General features: G+C 67.3%; 1 protein-coding gene across 4 annotated transcripts in view; it reads left to right on the top strand.

The window, feature by feature from the left end:
• The first annotated feature begins 570 nt into the window (after positions 1-570).
• UNC5A (unc-5 netrin receptor A) overlaps positions 571-17,976 on the top strand; it is a 70,003-nt gene continuing 52,597 nt past the window's right edge. Inside the window, exon 1 of one of the 4 annotated variants that reach the window (XM_074960148.1) lies at positions 571-658. In XM_074960148.1, the coding sequence (XP_074816249.1) occupies positions 589-658 (70 nt within the window). In that variant the 5' untranslated portion in view covers positions 571-588. Of the gene's footprint in view, positions 659-7,932; positions 8,285-10,449; positions 10,657-17,976 lie in introns of those variants that run through there. The other 3 variants (XM_074960145.1, XM_074960146.1, XM_074960149.1) reach the window with 3 other exon arrangements.

The following is a 17,976-nucleotide window of genomic DNA, read 5'->3' as shown; positions in this document are numbered from 1 at the left end:
CTGGGCAGCGAGGAAGGGGTGTCTGTGAAACAGGGGAGATGGCTCGTACCTGGTACTGGGAATGAGTCTGGATGGGCCCAGTGCCCTGATCCAGACAGAACCGAGGAGGATGTGGGGTCCGGACGGTTGTCCAGATCTGGGTGGTACCGGGGGGATGGGCCGGTTGCCCCGATCCTGGCAGTACTGGGGGGGGATGGGCTGGTTGCCCTGATCTGGTCGATATGGGGGGGCGGATTCCCCGATTTGGGCTGTCCTGGGGTGTCTGGGCCGGTTGCCCCGATTTGGGCCTACCGCGGGGGTCGGTTTCCCCGATCCGGGCGGTACCGGGGGGACGGGCCGGTTGCCCGGCCGGGAGGGGGGGCTCGCCCCGCACCAGCTGTTGCTCGCTGCGCTCCGCTCCGCGGCGGATCCAGTCCGCGTTTTGCAGCCCTGCCGGGCTCGCCCCCTCCGCAGCGCCGGCACCGGGCTGGGCCAGTCGCTCCCCGGCAGCTGCGGGCTCGGGACCCGCCGCCCGCTCCCCGCGAGCCCGGCCATGGGCTGCCGCGCGCCGCGAGCCCCGCGCCGGCTGGGGCGCTGAGCGGGGCGGGGATGGCCGCGGCCGCTGCGCTCTGGCGGGTCCTGCTGGCCGGATCCCTGCTCGCCGCCCGCCCGCCCGCCGGTGAGTGGGGCCGGGGGGGTCGGGGGGGCCGGGCACGGACCCCACCTGTGCAGCCCCCGCATCGGAGAGCGCAGCCCCCGGCCAGCCCTGCGCCCCCCCCCACCGCGCAGCCCGCGGCCAGCCCTGCGCCCCCCCCCCCCCAGCGCAGCCCCCGGCTAGCCCTGCGCCCCCCCCCACCGCGCAGCCCGCGGCCAGCCCTGCGCCCCCCCCCCACCGCGCAGCCCGCGGCCAGCTCTGCGCCCCCCCCCCACCGCGCAGCCCCCGGCCAGCTCTGCGCCCCCCCCCCACCGCGCAGCCCCCGGCCAGCCCTGCGCGCCCCCCACTGCGCAGCCCCCGGCCAGCTCTGCGCCCCCCCCCCACCGCGCAGCCCCCGGCCAGCCCTGCGCGCCCCCCCCCCACCGCGCAGCCCCCGGCCAGCCCTGCGCGCCCCCCCCCACCGCGCAGCCCCCGGCCAGCTCTGCGCCCCCCCCACACAGCGCAGCCCCCGGCCAGCCCTGCGCGCCCCCCCCACACAGCGCAGCCCCCGGCCAGCCCTGCGCTGCGCCGCGCCCCCCCCGCGCCGCGCAGCCCCCAGCCACCTCTGCGCGCCCCCCCCCGCGCCGCGCAGCCCCCAGCCACCTCTGCGCGCCCCCCCTGCGCCGCGCAGCCCCCGGCCACCTCTGCGCGCCCCCCCCGCGCCGCGCAGCCCCCGGCCAGCTCTGCGCGCCGCCCCCCACCGCGCAGCCCCCGGCCACCTCTGCGCGCCCCCCCCCCGCGCCGCGCAGCTCCCGGTCCCCCTCACCCCCCCCCGCGCCGCGCAGCCCCCGGCCAGCTCTGCGCACCGCCCCCCCACCGCGCAGCTCCCGGCCAGCTCTGCTCCCTCCCCTGCCAGGTCTTTCTCCCCCCCGCAACCCTCCCTGCCAGCTGTGTGCGCCCCCCCCCGCGAAGCCCCCCGTCAGCTCTGCTCACCCCCTCCCCTCACTGCAGCCCCCAGCCAGCTCCGCTTGTCGCCCCCCACAGTCGCCGGCCATCCAGGGGCTCTGGACTCTCCCTGGGGCCGCGGGTTGGCAGTTGCTCTCCTGTTTCTGGTCAGTTGTGGTGCCCAGTTCTGGGTCGGGCACAAGCTGTTTGTGTCCTTGGACGCTGCACCCTGCAGCTCTGCCCGTGACTGGCGCAGGGCAACAGGAGCCTGTGCACTGAGAACCCGGTGCCATGTGCCTGCCCTGCACCCTGCCGGGGCACCTGTCCGCTGGGCACTGGGTCTGTGGAGCAGTGAGGTCTGCGGGGTCGCCCCCCGGGGGCTGGGCTAGGATCCCGGCTGGCGCTGCTGCTGGCATGGGGGTGCAGGGCCCTGGCTGGGGTGTGTGTGTCCTGTGGGGTCCCACGTCTGGGGGGCGCTAGCGGGTAGCTGAACCCAGGGGCTGGGTGTTGGCTCCTGGCCCCACACCTGAGGCTGGCTCTGGCTGGGCACAGAGGTGGGCAGCACTGATGCTGTTTGACTTGGAGGCTTTGCCCTGGTCCCCACGGTGGGTCCCTCGGCCCCTGAGCCCCGTGGGGTAGGGCAGGCTCAGCTCCTGGGAGGTCACGGGGCCTGTGGCACGGCAGTATTAAACCCCCATCTCTGAAGCCCCAGACCCCCATGCAGTGCCCCACACGTCTGAGCCAACAGTGACATTCCCACAGCAGAGCCCTCCAGAGCCCCAGCTCCCCCGGCACATGGCCCAGCCGCTCGCCTGCTCTGCCCCATCACTGGGCCTGTCCCCTGCCCAGCCAGAGCGATGGCACAAGGCCCCCAGCTCGCAGCCTCCAGCGCCCTGCGCTGGCAGGACCCAGGGAGCTGAGCCCCATCCAGCCGCCTCCCTGCTCCTCAGCGGCCATGGCTCACCCAGGCTCCTGGAACGTCTCGGAGGGAGGGAGACGGAGACGCTGTTGGCAGCAAGGCCCAGCGCGGGTAGAGGCTGGGAAAACTTCCCCCAACACGCTCTGCTGGTGCCCCTCAATCCTGACCTGCAGCCCCTGCTATCCCGGCCCTGGGCTCCCCCCACTGCTCCGCTGGTGCCCCTCACTCCCGACCCGCAGCCCCTGCTGTCCCGGCCCTGGGCTCCCCCCACTGCTCTGCTGGTGCCCCTCAATCCTGACCCGCAGCCCCTGCTATCCGGGCCCTGGGCTCCCCCCCACTGCTCTGCTGGTGCCCCTCACTCCCAACCCGCAGCCCCTGCTGTCCCGGCCCTGGGCTCCCCCCACTGCTCTGCTGGTGCCCCTCAATCCTGACCTGCAGCCCCTGCTGTCCCGGCCCTGGGCTCCCCCTACTGCTCTGCTGGTGCCCCTCAATCCTGACCTGCAGCCCCTGCTGTCCTGGCCCTGGGCTCCCCCCACTGCTCCGCTGGTGCCCCTCAATCCTGACCTGCAGCCCCTGCTATCCCGGCCCTGGGCTCCCCCCACTGCTCCGCTGGTGCCCCTCAATCCTGATCTGCAGCCCCTGCTATCCCGGCCCTGGGCTCCCCCCACTGCTCCGCTGGTGCCCCTCAATCCTGACCTGCAGCCCCTGCTATCCCGGCCCTGGGCTGTCCACACCCCCGTACATGCACACGCACCCAGAGCTCTGCTGGTAGTCCCCTGGAGTGGGGGTCGTTGGGCCGGGGTCCGTGTCACCGGCGGGTGCCGGGGCGCACCTTGCGGTGCAGAGCCTGGTGTGCGTGGGCAGCAGGATCTGGGCAGGGAAGGGGCCCCGGGCTGGGTCCTGGCAGCCCACACCTGGCAGCTGCAGACAAAGGTCTGAGCTGCCTGTGTCTGGCGGGGGAATAGAGGGGCTGCGCCTTCCCTCCCATTGCGAGCTCTGGGTGGGTCGTGGCCCTGCTGCCTGCGTCCCCGCGCACCCCTCGGAGCAGGTCCCACAGGCGGGGGCCGTTCTCCCTCTGCCTGTCCACTGGCAGCCAGACTGGGTGAGGGGACAGGGTTGCGCCAGACCCCAAGTGGCTGCTGCCCTGTGCCTGGGGGGAAGGGATCTGACCCTGGGCCCTTCTGACCCTGCAGGTACCCCATCCTCCCCAGGTCCACCGCCGGGGGAGGAGCCTGCCCATGGCAACCCTGACACCTAGAGCGGGTGCTGCAGAGCAGGGCCCTTTCCCTTCTCTCCGGAGCCCATGGCCGGGGCAGTCCCCGAGTTTCTCTACCACAGCTGGCACCAGCGGGGATGCTGGAGCCCCAGGTGCAGGCGGCATTGCTGGGGCACCCTGGAGCCCAGTGTGGGGTGATGGCAGCAGGGCACCCTGGGGGCATTGGCATCTGGTGCTGGGCAGGGGGCCGGGGAGCTGGGGCTCGCACCCAGAGGTGGGGGGAGTCGCAAGCGTGGGGCCTCCCAAATCCCCTCACTCATCCTCGGAGGGCGGAGATGGCCCTGGGAATGGAGGCTGCAGATGCCTTTGCTTGGCCTGTTCTGGTTCTGCCCGGGTCTGTGTGGTGAGCGGGTCCCTGGCTGCTCGCTCTGCTGGGTGCGACTGACCCGTTCACCTGCCTGGCACTGAGCTGGAGGCCGCGGCTCCGCTCCGTGCTCCGGCTCTGCAGCCCCTGGCCTAGCGGCCTGCAGCGATGGAGGAGCCGGTGCTGCGAGGAGCCCAGCCCAAGAGCGGTAGCTGGGTGTAAGGATTCCCTCGCTGCTTGGCTGCACCGCAGCTGGGCTCGGCACAGGGGCACGCTCGGATTGAGTTTTCCCCACCCTGGGCGCCGTACCGACGTCGATCTAACTTAAGTGTCATCCGGGCCTCGGGCAGGGCCCTGGCACCTGGCACACGGTGCACCTGAGCCTGGCACATGGCCCTCAGTTCTCCCAGCCCCTCGGCCAGCGGGGAAGCTGAGGCACTGACCAGCCTTGCCAAGGCCACGCAGTGAGTCAATGGTGTGACAGAGCGGGGACTGAGTGGGGCGGATTGACCTAGGAATGTCGTCTGGTTTTACTGGGACTGTCTGCATGGGCGATGGGAGAGCAGGAAGTGACTTTACTTGAGGAAGGATACCTGAGCCTGTAACCTGAGCCAGGAGGGGGTTGGGGCCAGGTGACACCTTTGCCCAGGACACTGGACAAAGGCTGGAGGAGGAGCTGAGGGGTGGGGGAGAGAGACGGCTGGAGGGGGGTTGTTTTCAGTTTGGGCTGGCTGGTGAAACGCAGGGAACCCCAAGCTCCCTGCCCCACACAAGGACTTGACTGAGGGGTCCTGGCTGTACCTACAAGCTCTGTTTGGGACTGTGTTCCTGTCGTCCAATAAACCTTCCGTTTTACTGGCTGGCTGAGAGTCCCAGGGAATCCCAGGAAGAGGGGTGCAGAGCCCGGACTCTCCCACACTCTGTGACAAACGGGAACAGAACCCAGGAGTCCTGGCTCCTAGAGCCCTTCGCAGCCCTTCCAGCCAAAGCTCCTTGATGGCACCCACAGGAGGCTGCAGGCTGGCCTAGCTGGCACAGCCCCAGGGCGTGCTTAGCCGAACTGCCAGCCTGGCTCAGGCCTGCCTGCCGACAGCAGGCGGGGCCAGGTGCTTCCGAGGGAATGAGCAGACCAGGCCAATGCGAGTGATCCGTCCCTGGCACCCAGCCCCGGCTGCTGGCGGTCGGGCCACCCGGAGCATGTTCGCCCCTCGGAGCAGGCGCTGATCTCTGCACTGCTGTGGGGCTCTGGGCAGGGCTGGGGCGGGCAGTGACTGGTTACAGGCTTGGAGGGAGGCAGCCCACAGCGAGCTGGGGATAAGGTCTGGAGGTGGGAGTGGAGTCTGGCTCCCCATGGCAGCTCCTGGGTCTGGGGGGGCCTGTGGGCACGTCCAGGTTGGCTGCTGGGGAAGGGGCCAGGGCTGGGATTAGGATGGGGGAAAAGCAGCAGCCCCTGGCCTCCACCTGCCCATCCCCAGCGCTCTGCCCGTCTGCACCGTCCAGGACTCCAGAGCCAGGGCACTGCCCACTGACCATCCTGCTTCCTGGGCCCTTGTGGCTCCACAGGCCCGGCCTGCCAGGCACTCGGGTCCCGGCCCCCGGGGCTGTTACGCTCCCCTGGTGGGACGTGAGCCAAGCGCCGATGTGCCACCCCCTCCAGCTGCCGGTGCCACCTGAGGGGCTGAAGGTGCCTTGCGTAGGTGGCCTCTTGCAGGGGGTCTCCAGGCCCCCCTGGGTGTGGTCCTGGGGCAGACACCGCCCTGCAGAGGCTGAGTGTCCTGGAAGTGCCGGGGGGCTCAGATCCCAGGAGACCTGTCAGTGACTCTCAGTTCAGGTGCCCTGCGGGGCGCAGGCTGGGCAGGCAGCGGGCACGGGCGGCTCCCACGGGCCGGTCTCACGCTGACTCACAGAGCAGGGTGGGGTGGCCTTGGGGCCGAGCCGGCCCTGCGGCCGGTGATTGCTGTGGCCCGGCAGCGTGGCTCTCGCCAGGCGGGGGAAGGTGCTGCGCCAGGCTGTCGGTGCACGGTAGACACAGGCTGCCCAAGGGCTGTTTGTTCTGGCTCTGTGCCACGTGGAGCTGGCTCTGAATCAAACCTCCCGGAGCCTGACAGGTGCTTGCGGGGGTTTGGGGGGGGGTCTGGGCTCTGGTAACTGCCTTAGCCGCTCCCAGGGCCAGGGCTGCTCTGGGCATAGCCACTTCCGCCCCGTGCCCAGTCCGGTGGCTCCTTGGTGCCGCTGTCCGGGGAGCGGGCTTGGTTCCGATCCTGGCTGCTCGGTCTGTCTGACGCCTCGTGTTGCCCCCTTACTCAGCCCCCATCCGCTGGTGTCCAGCCAGGCCCTTCGCCCCATATGGGGATCAGTGCCCGCCCCCCCCAGCCGTGCCCCAGCCACCCAGAGCGGAGCCACCCACCCGCCTCTGGGCTCGGCGCTGGGGGCCCCACGGCTGGGAGGCGAGAGCTCCCTCTGCCCCGCTCCACTGAGCTGCAGATCCAGCGGGGAGCCTTTGAGGTGCTAAGTCCTGTCTCTGTCTGAGCTTCCGTCACCCCTGGGTCCCTGGCTGCCAGCGGCTGGGCCTGGCGCAGCGGGAGGCGGGCGCGGGCTGGTGTCTCCTGCTGGGCTGAGGCATTGGGCCATCCGACGGGCGTGGTGCTGGCTGGGGTCCCTGCCGCTCTCTGCGGGTCCGTCAGAGCCCCGGGGCATGGGATCGGGGGTGTTGCCAAGGGGGCGGTGGGGCAGGAATGCGGGTGAAGGGGAGCGGGTAGTTAGGGGGGAGGGGCCCTGCCGAGGATGCTGTTAACAGGTGCCTCCCCCAACCCCGAGGTGGCTGCATTTTGGTGGCAGGGCGCTGGTGCTGCCCGGATGGCTCCACAGGTCCATGTGAGTGCAGCTCCTGCTCCCCCGAGACATGCTGGGAGGGGCCAGCCCCCTGCACCACCCCATCTGCCCCCTCTGGGTTTCAACAGCAAAGGGGAAGGGGGGGCACAGTGCGGGTGCTGTCACTCTGCATGGCCCAGCTCGAGTCAGCACAATGGCACATGGCCCGTCCGCGGCCAGGCCCCCAGCTTATTTGGGGCCCCAGCTGGGGCAGCTGTGCGGGGGAGGGGCAGCTGTGAGGGTGGGGGCAGTTTTGTTTCTCCCTTTTGTCCTTTAAAGTAGAACTCCAGGAAATCCCCCCCAGGGCTTTGGGGCCTGGCGCCCGCCCCGGCTGGCTGGTGGCAGGCTCCCCTGGTGCCCTTCTCTGGCTGGGTGAGGGGGGAGCGGCCCAGCCGGGCCGCAGCAGGAGAGTGGGAGGCTCTGTGGTGCAGGCGCGAGGGGAAGCTCCGAGGTGAGGCAGGGGGGTGAAAGCCCCGGGCTGCACCCTGCCCCCAGCAGTGCCCCAGCGCCGGGCCAGGGGCTCCAGGCTGGCCCCGCCGTGCAGGCTCTGTCCAGAGCCGAGATGGGCCCCAGCTCGCCAGGTAACCAGTGTCTGCCCCCGCCCTGGCTAGGCCACAGGCGTGATGTGCCCCCGTGCATTACGCGGGTGCCCATGCAGCGTGGGGGAGCATGGCGTGAGCGTGCTGGGCCACTCAGCTCCCAGTGGGGGGCCTGCGGGCTGCACAGCTCCCCGCCCCCACGCGCAGCCAGGGCCAGAGACGTCTCCTGGCTCGGGGCTGCCCAGCCCCCAGGAGCTCAGCCCCCCTGCTCCTGCCTGCCCCCTGCAGGTCAGCGCTGGGAATGTGCAACCTCCCCCCCTCTGGGCTGCTGTCCCCCAGCACCCTGCAGCCTCCGAGCCGGGCACAGGGGTGTCCCATGGCAGGGCGCTTCAGAGAGCGGCCCAAGGGCAGGCGCTGCGGCTGGGCACTGCGGCTGAGGGCGGGCAGGCAGTGCCCGGGGACAGTGGGCAGGAGCCACAGACACTGTCTGCCAGGCCCAGGGCTGGGGCCGGCTGTGCCCAGCAGAGTCGAGTGCTGAGGGCTGCAGGCTGGGAGGGGGTGGGCATGGCCCAGGGGCAGGAGCCCCCCACCCCGTGGCATGAGGGAGTCATCCCCAGCCTGGCCAGCCCCAGGACAGAGGGACTGAGGGGGTCCCCAGCTGGGCTGCCTGCCTGCCCCACGGGTCTCCTTGCGGCAGCTCCCACTGGCTCCCCTGCCCCTGGGCTCCTCCCCGCTCCACAGCCAAAGGCCCCGGGGCTCAGGGTGACCTTGAGGCTCCTGGCAGGAGTGAAGCCGACAGGAGAGCACGATCTTCGCAGTGAGTTACAGGAGCCAGAGAATTCGCTCGGCTTCCCAAAGAGCCACAGCCGAGCGCCAGGCCTGGATCGCAGGGGCTGCGGGTCAGGACTGAGGGGCACCGGCTGTGCGAGGGGGGTGCCCTGCGCTGGGATCACAGGGGCTGCGGGTCGGGACTGAGGGGCACCGGCTGTGCGAGGGGGGTGCCCTGCTCTGGGATCGGGACTGAGGGGCACCGGCTGTGCGAGGGGGGTGCCCTGCGCTGGGATCGGGACTGAGGGGTACCGGCTGTGCGAGGGGGGTGCCCTGCGCTGGGATCGGGATTGAGGGGCACCGGCTGTGCGAGGGGGGTGCCCTGCGCTGGGATTGCAGGGGCTGTGGGTCGGGACTGAGGGGCACCGGCTGTGCGAGGGGGGTGCCCTGCGCTGGGATCGCAGGGGCTGCGGGTCGGGACTGAGGGGCACCGGCTGTGCGAGGTTTCGGTCGGTATTCGTCTCTCTGCTCCCTGATGGGGGGAGGGGTTAGCTGGCTGCTCGCCAGGCAGATGAGGGGAGCCCCATGTGGCTGGGCCCAGGGGAGCTTTTGGGGGGGATGCCGGGGGCAGCCGGGGGGGCTGAGCTCTGAGGGGGGGGCGCAGTTGGTTGGCGCATGGGGACTGGTGGGGGGCACACAGCGGGGACTCGCTGGCAGGGAAGTGGGTGGCGGTAATCAGACTGGGCAGTGGTTGGCAATTAGCAGATGCAGCCTCCTGCTAATGAACCTGAGTCCATTAACGAGGCCTGGGTGGAGGTGGCTTGTGGGGGTCACAGTGGGGCTAGCAGCGAGTCTCCCGCCCCACAGTGACCATGGTTCAAAGCGCCCTGGCAGCACAGGGGGCCGGGCGCTGTGCCGACACTCTGGCCTGGTGCTGCCCAGCCGGGGGCATGCAGGAGCCCCCCCTGCATTGCTCACGGCTTTGCTAGGAGCTGTTAGCAAAAGCTGCCTGGTGCCCAGAGGGGGAGCCCCCCCGGCTCTCCCCTCAGAGCCCCCGGCTCCAGCTCGGTGCCCCTGGCAAGCCAGTGCCTGAGGAGGGTCCTGCTCTGCCCCCAACCCCCCCATTGTTGCCGTTTTCAGGTTGTGGGGCCCAGGGCCCCTCTGCATCCGGCCCTGGGAGCGCCCGGGCCCAGACGCGCTGGGGGCTCGGGACCGGCCTGACCCACGGGTGCTGCTCCCTGGGCGACCCAGCACGCTCCAGTGGGTGCTGGTCCAGCCCCCTGCGGAGACAGAGCCCTGCCGGCACATGCTAATTGGGTGTAATGGGGAAGCGTTATCAGCTGAAATACTTAATTAGAGCCGCTCCATTGTGATGCAAAACAACCGCGGAGAAATTCACTCATCACAGTCCCTGACTGAATCAGCGCCCAGCCCCTGCGCTGGCTGCTCAGCCCCCTCCCGCCTCGCCCAGCAGGGGGCGCCCAACGACTCCACTTCTGCCGGCCCCAGCAGGGGCGCTGTGGGGAGTGGGGTGGGGAGCTGGACGCCGGCTGGGGGTGCTGGCTGTGGGGGTGTTGTGGGGAGCAGGGCGGGGTGCTGGCTGTGGGGGTGTTGTGGGGAGCAGAGCAGGGTGCTGGCTCTGGGGGTGCTGTGGGGAGCCGGGGGTGCTGGCTCTGGGGGTGCTGTGGGGAGCAGGGCGGGGTGCTGGCTCTGGGGGTGCTGTGGGGAGCCGGGGGTGCTGGCTGTGGGGGTGCTGTGGGGAGCAGGGCGGGGTGCTGGCTGTGGGGGTGTTGTGGGGAGCCGGGGGTGCTGGCTCTGGGGGTGCTGTGGGGAGCAGGGCGGGGTGCTGGCTCTGGGGGTGCTGTGGGGAGCCGGGCGGGGTGCTGGCTGTGGGGGTGCTGTGGGGAGCCGGGGGTGCTGGCTGTGGGGGTGCTGTGGGGAGCCGGGCGGGGTGCTGGCTGTGGGGGTGCTGTGGGGAGCCGGGCAGGGTGCTGGCTGTGGGGGTGCTGTGGGGAGCCGGGAGGGGTGCTGGCTCTGGGGGTGCTGTGGGGAGCTGGGGGTGCTGGCTGTGGGGGTGCTGTGGGGAGTGGGGGGTGTGACGAAGTCAGACTGTTCTTAATGTTTCCTCTGAATATTGTGGGGGTGCCTCAGTTTCCGCTATGCAGTTCTTAAGTATCTAGGGGGTGGGGTAAGGGTGTATGATGCTTGCAGAGCCCTAGAGGGCAGGTGTGTGCAGGGGTCTGGACACAAAGAATGGCCGACACCCTGTGTGTCCTGCAGACAGGCTGCTCACAGAAAGGAGACTTCCCCAGAGTCCTGACTGGCTTCATGGGGAGCCGTTCCAGAGCATCGCCCGGGGACTCCGGGACAACTGGTGGTAGCGGTGGGATGTACTGCACCCCGTGGACGGCACTTCCTGCAGTAAGTGACTGGGGAGCAGTAAACCAAGGGGGATTGACGAGGACCAGACGTGCTGAAGGCTCAGAGAGGAGCGGTTTTGGGGGGCAGTTAACCCCTGGGAGTGTGTGACCAGGGAGAGAGAAGGACTTTTGCAGTAACAGGGTTCCCCTGGGGATTGGAGTGAGCGGTCCCAGGGGCGGAGGAGTCTGCAGCTCGACCCTGGCAAAGAGGGGGTGACCTCGAAAAGGGCTGGCACACTAGGGGTTCTCCCTGGAAACCGTGGGGAGCTGAGAGCACACAGGCCTGTGAGTCCACAACAACTTGGGAAGAGCGGAGTGACGGCCTGTCACCGTCTCCTGAAGAAGGACATTGTAACCCTGTGCAGAAAGAGAGGGTTTCACATTGGGAAGTTCACCAAAGCACTCCTGTCCCCGACCAGACGAGGGTCTTCACGATCGGGTTCCCCATCCGGGGATCGGAGATGGATGGGATTGGAGCTGAGTCGGAGAGAGCAAGAGGACTGTGAGAGACAGCGAGAGTCTGAGAAAGAGCTGCAGAAGCAGCAGCAGCATGAACTGGCGGTGGGGGAGCGGAGAGGCCTAGGGGACCCCCCAGGGGTGAGTGGGGATAGACCCCGGGGGGCCAGTTCCGCAGGGAACCTCAAGACTAAATTGCTGTCCCTGGTTAAGGGGGGAGGGGGATGTGGATGCCCACCTCACTGCCTTTGAGCAGGCTGGCGATTTGAACCAGGGGGACCCTGCGGAAAAGCCCCGGTGTCTAGCTCCCTTGCTGGGTCCCAAGGCCATAGACTCCGTCAGCCAGATAGGTGGGGAGGTGGACAGGCTCCCACTCCTGACCCCAACCTATATGTCTGTGTAGAGTTTCCTGGGGCCAGGCCCCTTGGACCCCCAGTGGGAGCAGAAGGGGATGGTCAATGGGGAGACATTCCTGGGGTGGCGAGATCCTGGGACAGAGCGAACTGTTGTCAGGCCCTGGGTGGTGCAGCCTCAGAGGCTGAGGGGCTGTGTGAGCTGGGTGAGGGTCCCAGGGACGAAGCCCCTCGCCCTGCCTATGGCCCAGATCCCTGTGCAGACCCAGGAGGTGTGGGGCTGGCTGGTCGTTGGGGTTCTCCAGGACACCAGCTGCGAGACCCTGTTGTGGGGTGACCGTGTCTCTTTGGGACAGGATCCAGGCCCTGCTCCTGTAACGGCCAAGGGTTTGAATTTGAATCCAGGGAACCAATCGGTGGAGAGGGAAATGGTCAGTGAAAATGCAGATGACCTGGCTGGCAGGGGGGAGGAGCTGCTCGGCTCATGATACCTGCCTGCCTGTAACCAGACCCCTGGGGCTGGGTGGGACAGAGAGATGCTCCCCGCCCCCTTGCACACCGGAGAGGGGGGCTCAGGGGGCTCACGCTGGCTCTGATGCAGTGAGGAAAGCAGCGAGCTCGCTGCCTACCCCAACTGGGACAGCAAGGGCAGCGCTGAGCCAGGGGGAGCTGAGACCCCAGCTGAGTGGGGGGAGACACAGGCAGGGCAGGGGATCTGTTGGGAGCGGCAAGGTGCTGGGTAAGGAAAGTTTGGATGAGCCTAGGCAGCCTTGTGAGCTGATGGCTTTGTCCAGTCAGCAGGGTGGGAAGGCGAGGAGAGTGGAAGATGAGTGTCCCTGGACCTTACCTGTTAGCTGGGTGGAGAAGCGTGACAGTGAAGGAAACGTGCCAGTGTCTGTCAGGGGTATTGACTTGCCTATGGAGGGAGCTACCCTGATCTCCAGGCAGTTGTCTGTGACCAGCCTTATGTGCTGGGACCAGGGGAATGAGATCCCAAGCTGTGTGTCTGGGAAAGGAGAAAGTGTGTCCGGCTCTTCTTTGTCTGTGGAGCAGACAGAAGGGGCCTTTCAGCCTGTGATGGTTGAGGGGAGTGCAGTTGTCTCAGAGTTGGTTCTGGATTCAGCTAAAGCCCAGGAAGGGAAGGGTCCTAAGTTTGTGTCTGCTCGGGAGAATGGCGCTGTAACTAGGTCGCATCCAGTTAGGGTCTATGTAAAATCCCAGAGCCCAGACAATTCTGGTGCTTGTATTTTGCCTGTTGCTAGTGTGTGGCTGGGAAAGGGTGGAGCAACTCTGTCTGATCAGGGTGAGATCCTAGCCAGGGCACAAGGGGAGCATGAAGGTGTGGGATTGTGTTACCTACTGATGATGTGGAAACCTGCAGCAAGAAGGAAAAGATTCCTGAACTTGTGTGTGGCAAAGGGAAGGAGAATGCTTCTAACCTTTTATCTAGGAAGTCTGTGAGTTTGCCTGAAAGGGGATTGTGTAGGAATCCGCCGGATGGGCCAGAGGTGATTCTGGATGTAAGGGAGACCCAGAAAGGGTCTGTTGTTGCTCAGGAAAGTGTTCCTCTAGAGCAAGCCCTTGGTGAAGAGGGTAAGGGCAGAATTTCTGAGAGGGGTGAATTGTTGCATAGAAAAGCCCTAGGGAAAGGAATCCTCATGGAGTCTTTGCAAGCAGTTTACTGCAACTGAAGGGTGTGAAAGTGATTTAATCAAGAAAGTTTCAGTTCCTAACAGCCAGAAATTTTCTGTTGTGAATGGATCCACTGACTTTCCTGTTGAAAGATCCAGTGTGGATAGCTTTGAGAAGACCTCAGATGGAGTGAGAGCTGTTAAGAAAGTTAAACAGTCCGATAACCAAGTGGCTGTGTTGGGCCAGCTTGTTGGGGAGAGAAGGTTGTTGAGAAAGGGATGTCTCCATGTTAGTTCTGTAAGTGAACAGTATGTGGCCCAGGTCAAGATGGGAGCCCTTAACCAAGAGAGCCCAAATTGCAGCCCTCCAGACTGGAGTGCTGGGAGAAGACCCAATCCCAGTTTGACCCCGGGGGTTTTGGGGTGGCCAAAGGGCACAGGCCACATAAACCTTCCCACCTGCGGCATGAGAGTGCTATTGACCACCCCCGACCTAAGGGAGGGCGTGAAACTGGAAGGGCCTGGTGTAACTCCCACCAAGGAATGGGAGAGATGCTGGGGCATCCATGGGAACGCTGGTGGCTTCGAACTTCCCCAGGTCACTGGCTAAAGTGACCCTGCTCAGTTCGGTCTCGAAGGGGGGAGAGATGTGATGAAGTGGGACTGTTCTTAATGTTTCCTCTGAATACTGTAGGGGTGCCTCAGTTTCCCCTGGGCAGTTCTTAAGTCTCTAGGTGGTGGGAGAAGGGTGTATGGTCACTGCAGAGCCCTAGAGGGCAGGTGTGTGCAGGGGTCTGGACACAGAGAATGGCCGACACCCTGTCTCCTGGCCACTGATGGCCTGGCCCTTCCCCCCTGCAAGATGAGAGCTAAAGGGTTGGAGAACAAAGGAATCCGGTGACCTCCTGGCCCAGGAAAGAGACAAAGCCCAGAGGAGGAGGGGCTGGAGGGAGTTTCAGTTTGGGGCTGGCTGGGACATGGAGTGAAGTGCAGATGGGGTTGTCTGGCTCACGGCCCCCCAAAATGGACCCAGCTGAGGGGTCCGGTTCTCTGTACCTACAAGCTCTGTGTTAAACCATGTTTCTGTCATCTAATAAACCTTCTGTTTTCCTGGCTGGCTGAGAGTCCCGTCTGACTGCGGAGTTGGGGGGCAGGACCCTCTGGCTTCCCCAGGACCCCGCCTGGGCGGACTCGCTGTGGGAAGTGCACGGAGGGGCAGAGGAGGCTGAATGCTCCGAGGTCAGACCCAGGAAGGTGGAAGTTGTGTGAGCTGTGTGTCCTGAAGACAGGCTGCACCCAGAGAGGAGACTTCCCCAGAGTCCTGCCTGGCTTCGTAGGGAGCAGTTCCAGGGCATCGCCCGTGGACTCCGGCCAAGGAGACGCTTGCCGCCAGCCTTCACCAGGGAGCCCCTGGGGTGGGGACCCCGGCATCGGCCTGGCGTCACATCAAGAGCCAAGTGGGCCACTCTCCTGGGCAACTCCCCTGCTCCTCCGGCAAACCCACAGTGGGCTTGGCCGTCCCGGGGCAGCAGCCCTGCTCCTGGCCTGGGTCCCGCTGGCTGGCACGTGGCGGGGGCGCAGGAGCGGTGGGTACCTGCCCATTGCCACATGCCCAGGATTATTTGTGGGTTCATGGCAGTGCCTGGGTACGGTGCCATGGGGCATGAGAGAGTAGCCAACACTCCTGCCTGGCCCTGGGCTCCCTGCCCCAGACCAAACCCAGCCTCCCTGCTCCAGAGGGGCCCATCCTTACGTGGGTCTGGTATGGTTCCCGTGTTTCCCTAGCTCGGCGCTGCCCCTAGAGCCCAGCCTCTCCCCGCGGCTCATGAATCTGGCCTGCGCCCGCTGCCGAGCAGCCCTCTCCTGCGCTTATGTAGGGGAGGGAGCAGGGGGCTGGGCGTCAGGACTCCTGGGTTCTGGTTGTGGCTCTGGGAGGGGAGATCTTGTGAGTCTGGACTGTGCTAATGTCCCGTCCCCACTGGGCCGCCTGCTCTGTAATGTGCAGCCCCCTGGAGAGCTGCCTTCCTGCCCCGTGGGGGGGCTCCTGCTCCTGCCGGTGCCCTGCCCCCGTTTGCTGCCAGCCCCAGAGCAGCGCAGCCAGGCAGCTTGCAGAGCCAGGTGCTGGCAATGCAGTCGGGAAGCTGCCCTGGCACAAGCCCTGTTGGAGCTGGGCCAGCAGGCCAGGGGAGCTCCCTGGCCTTGGCTGGTGCCTGGCCCCCAGCCCTGCCAGCGGCCTGCCTGCCAAGCCCTGGCTCGCCAAGGCCTGACAGCCCCCTCAAAAGGCCGCCCTTGGCAGCTGCCTGTCTTGGAGCTCGGCCTGGGTGGGATTGGCACTGGGCAGCTCAGCCTGGCATGTCCCTGCCCTCTCGTGTGACACCTGAGTGCCAAGCTGGGTGCCAGCCTCCCTGGCGTGCTGCGTGCGGGCCGAGTGCCCGCGGCTGGAGCAGAGAGCGGGTCCTGTCGCGGCCTGGCAGACGCTGCCTGAGATGCCGGGGGGGAGGGGGCTGCCCCGTGTGGTTGTTTCCAAGGGGTGCCTCTGATCCGGCTGCGGGCGTCCGTGGGGGGACACGGGGGGCAGCTTGGTGCCCTGCTGCAGGAGGTCACGGCCCAGCCCTCGCCCCCAGCCTGCCCTGTGCCCAGCCGGCTCCAGGCGGCTCCCGGTCGTGGAGCAGGTGCCGGGAGGCGGCAGGAGCGTGTGGCTCTGTGCTCCAGAGGGAGGCGCTGCGGGGCGGGAGGCTCTGGGAAGGAGGTGTCGGGGTGGGGGCTGGGCAGTGCCAGGCCGCAGCACCCTGAGCGGGCTGGACTAGGAGGGCAGGCGGGCGGGGCACGGCCCTGCGGAGACAGGCAGGGCGGGGAGGTGGAGTGTGGGGGGGGAGGGGGCTCCGTGGTACCCGCTTGTTGGGAAGAGGGGAGGTCTTGGCCTTGGCGGGTGGATCCCCTGGCCAGACAGAGTGGAGCAGGGCACTGGGGGCGGGCAGAGGCCTGGCTGTGGGGGAGCTCCCAGCAGGGCACGTTGTGGGGAGTGGGGTGGGGGCGCTGGCTGTGGGGGAGAGGATCCCCTGCCCGCGGCGGGCGCTGGGACCTCTCTGGACAGTGTCTGTGCCCGGCGGGTCCCAGCTGGGAGGAGGCAAGGTGTGGGGCACGGTCCTGGCACCAGGCTCCTGGACCTGGAGACAAAGACCCCCGGGGTGTCTGGGGTGGCAGGAGGCCTGTGGCTGGCGCTGGCTGCTCTGTGCTCTCCCTGGGGGCCTGGCATGAGGGGGCAGCCGCCCCCCAGTAAGGATGGTGCCGTCAGCTGCAATTAGGGCTTTGATTACCTGCTGGCGGGGCACGGGCTGCATGCTGGTAAAGTGGGACCCGTCGTGCCTTGCGGCGGAGTGCCAGGCGGGCGCTGCCGGATTTATGGGGCTCCAGCTGGCAACTTCATTCACCACTGGGAAACCTGCTGGGACTTGAAAGGGTGCCAGGGGAGGGGTGGCGTGGCCCGGGTGGGAGGGTTGGCACGGCCCCGCCATGTCTGTGGGGAGGTGGCTGCGTGTCCCTCCCAGTGGCCCCATTGCCCTCGGGCTCCCAGCTCTGCATCCCGCCCCCAGCCGGTCTGGAGCTCAGGGAGCCCCTCCTGGGCTTGTCCCTGGGGCTGGGGAGTGAGGCCGGGGGGCGGGGCAGACGGGGGATAGAGCTCAGGGGCTGGAGTCCCAGGCCATGCCCCAGGACAGAGGTGCTGCTCCCCCCAGCTCTCCCCCCACCCCCATTTCACGCGGCATCTGGCTGAGTGGTGCCCAGCCCACCCCCTCCCCGTGCCCAGCCCTGGGGCAGGCGTGTTGCAGCCAGGCCCCTCGTGCGGGGCCCGCGATGGCGTCTGCAGCCTGCAGACTCCCTGCCCGGCACAGCGGCTGGTGGGGCCGGGTGTCGGCTGGGTCACCGGGGCCCCGCGGAGCTGAGCTGACTGACCCAGCCAGTCTGGCAGAAAGCGAGAAAAGCCACGTCTCCGAGAGCCGCCCCAGCACAGGGCCCTGCAGGGCCCCGGGGACAGGGCACCGGCGCTCGTCTCCGCTGACAGCTGCTGCCGAGCAGGGACCGTGGGAGGTTCCAGGCCCAGCCCCTGCCAGCGTCCGCGCTGCGGAGAGACGGCACCTGTTCCCTCCGGTGTCTGCGCTCGCACGCGGTGTGTAACACGTGCACACGCTGTCTGTGCAACTGGCGCACACACACGCTGTGTAACGCACACGCACCATGTGTGCGACTCGCCACATGCTGTGTAATGCGCACGCGCCCTCTCTGCAGCCCTGTATAGGGCGTGTAACGTGCACGTACACACCATCTGTGCAAGCCTGTGTCCATGCTGTGTAATGCACACGCGCTGTATGTGCAACCCTGCACACGCACATGCTGTCTAACACTTGTGCCATCTGTGCAACCCTGCACCCACGCTGTGTAACACGCACGCTGCACTAGCATGCACATACACACTGTCTGGATAAGCCTACGCACACATGCATGGACACAGATGGACACACACACGGACTGTCTGTAGAAGCATAGACACACATGGACACACACACCTACAAGCCTGCGTGCAGACGGACCTGCACCCAGACACACACACGCACTGTCTGTACAAGCGTGTATGCACAAGGACACACAGACACACACTCTGTGTAAGGCACACACACCCACCCCCTGCTTTGCATGGTGCAGCGCTGCAAGTGCATTCCCAGTCCCTGCCCCGGAGAGCTGGTCGCCCCATCTAGGCTCCCCAGAGGGGCCCACTGTGCTCCTGGCACTGACCCCTGGTCTGCCCCCACCCCCTTGCTCCTGCTCCCTGGGCTAGTTTATTTTCTACTGGAAGTGGCCTTGTGAGCCAGGGTGGGGGCTGCCCCC

Source organism: Natator depressus, chromosome 8 (genome assembly GCF_965152275.1).
Source record: "Natator depressus isolate rNatDep1 chromosome 8, rNatDep2.hap1, whole genome shotgun sequence".
NCBI classification, from domain to species: domain Eukaryota; kingdom Metazoa; phylum Chordata; order Testudines; family Cheloniidae; genus Natator; species Natator depressus.
This window is presented reverse-complemented; position numbering and strand designations above follow the sequence as displayed.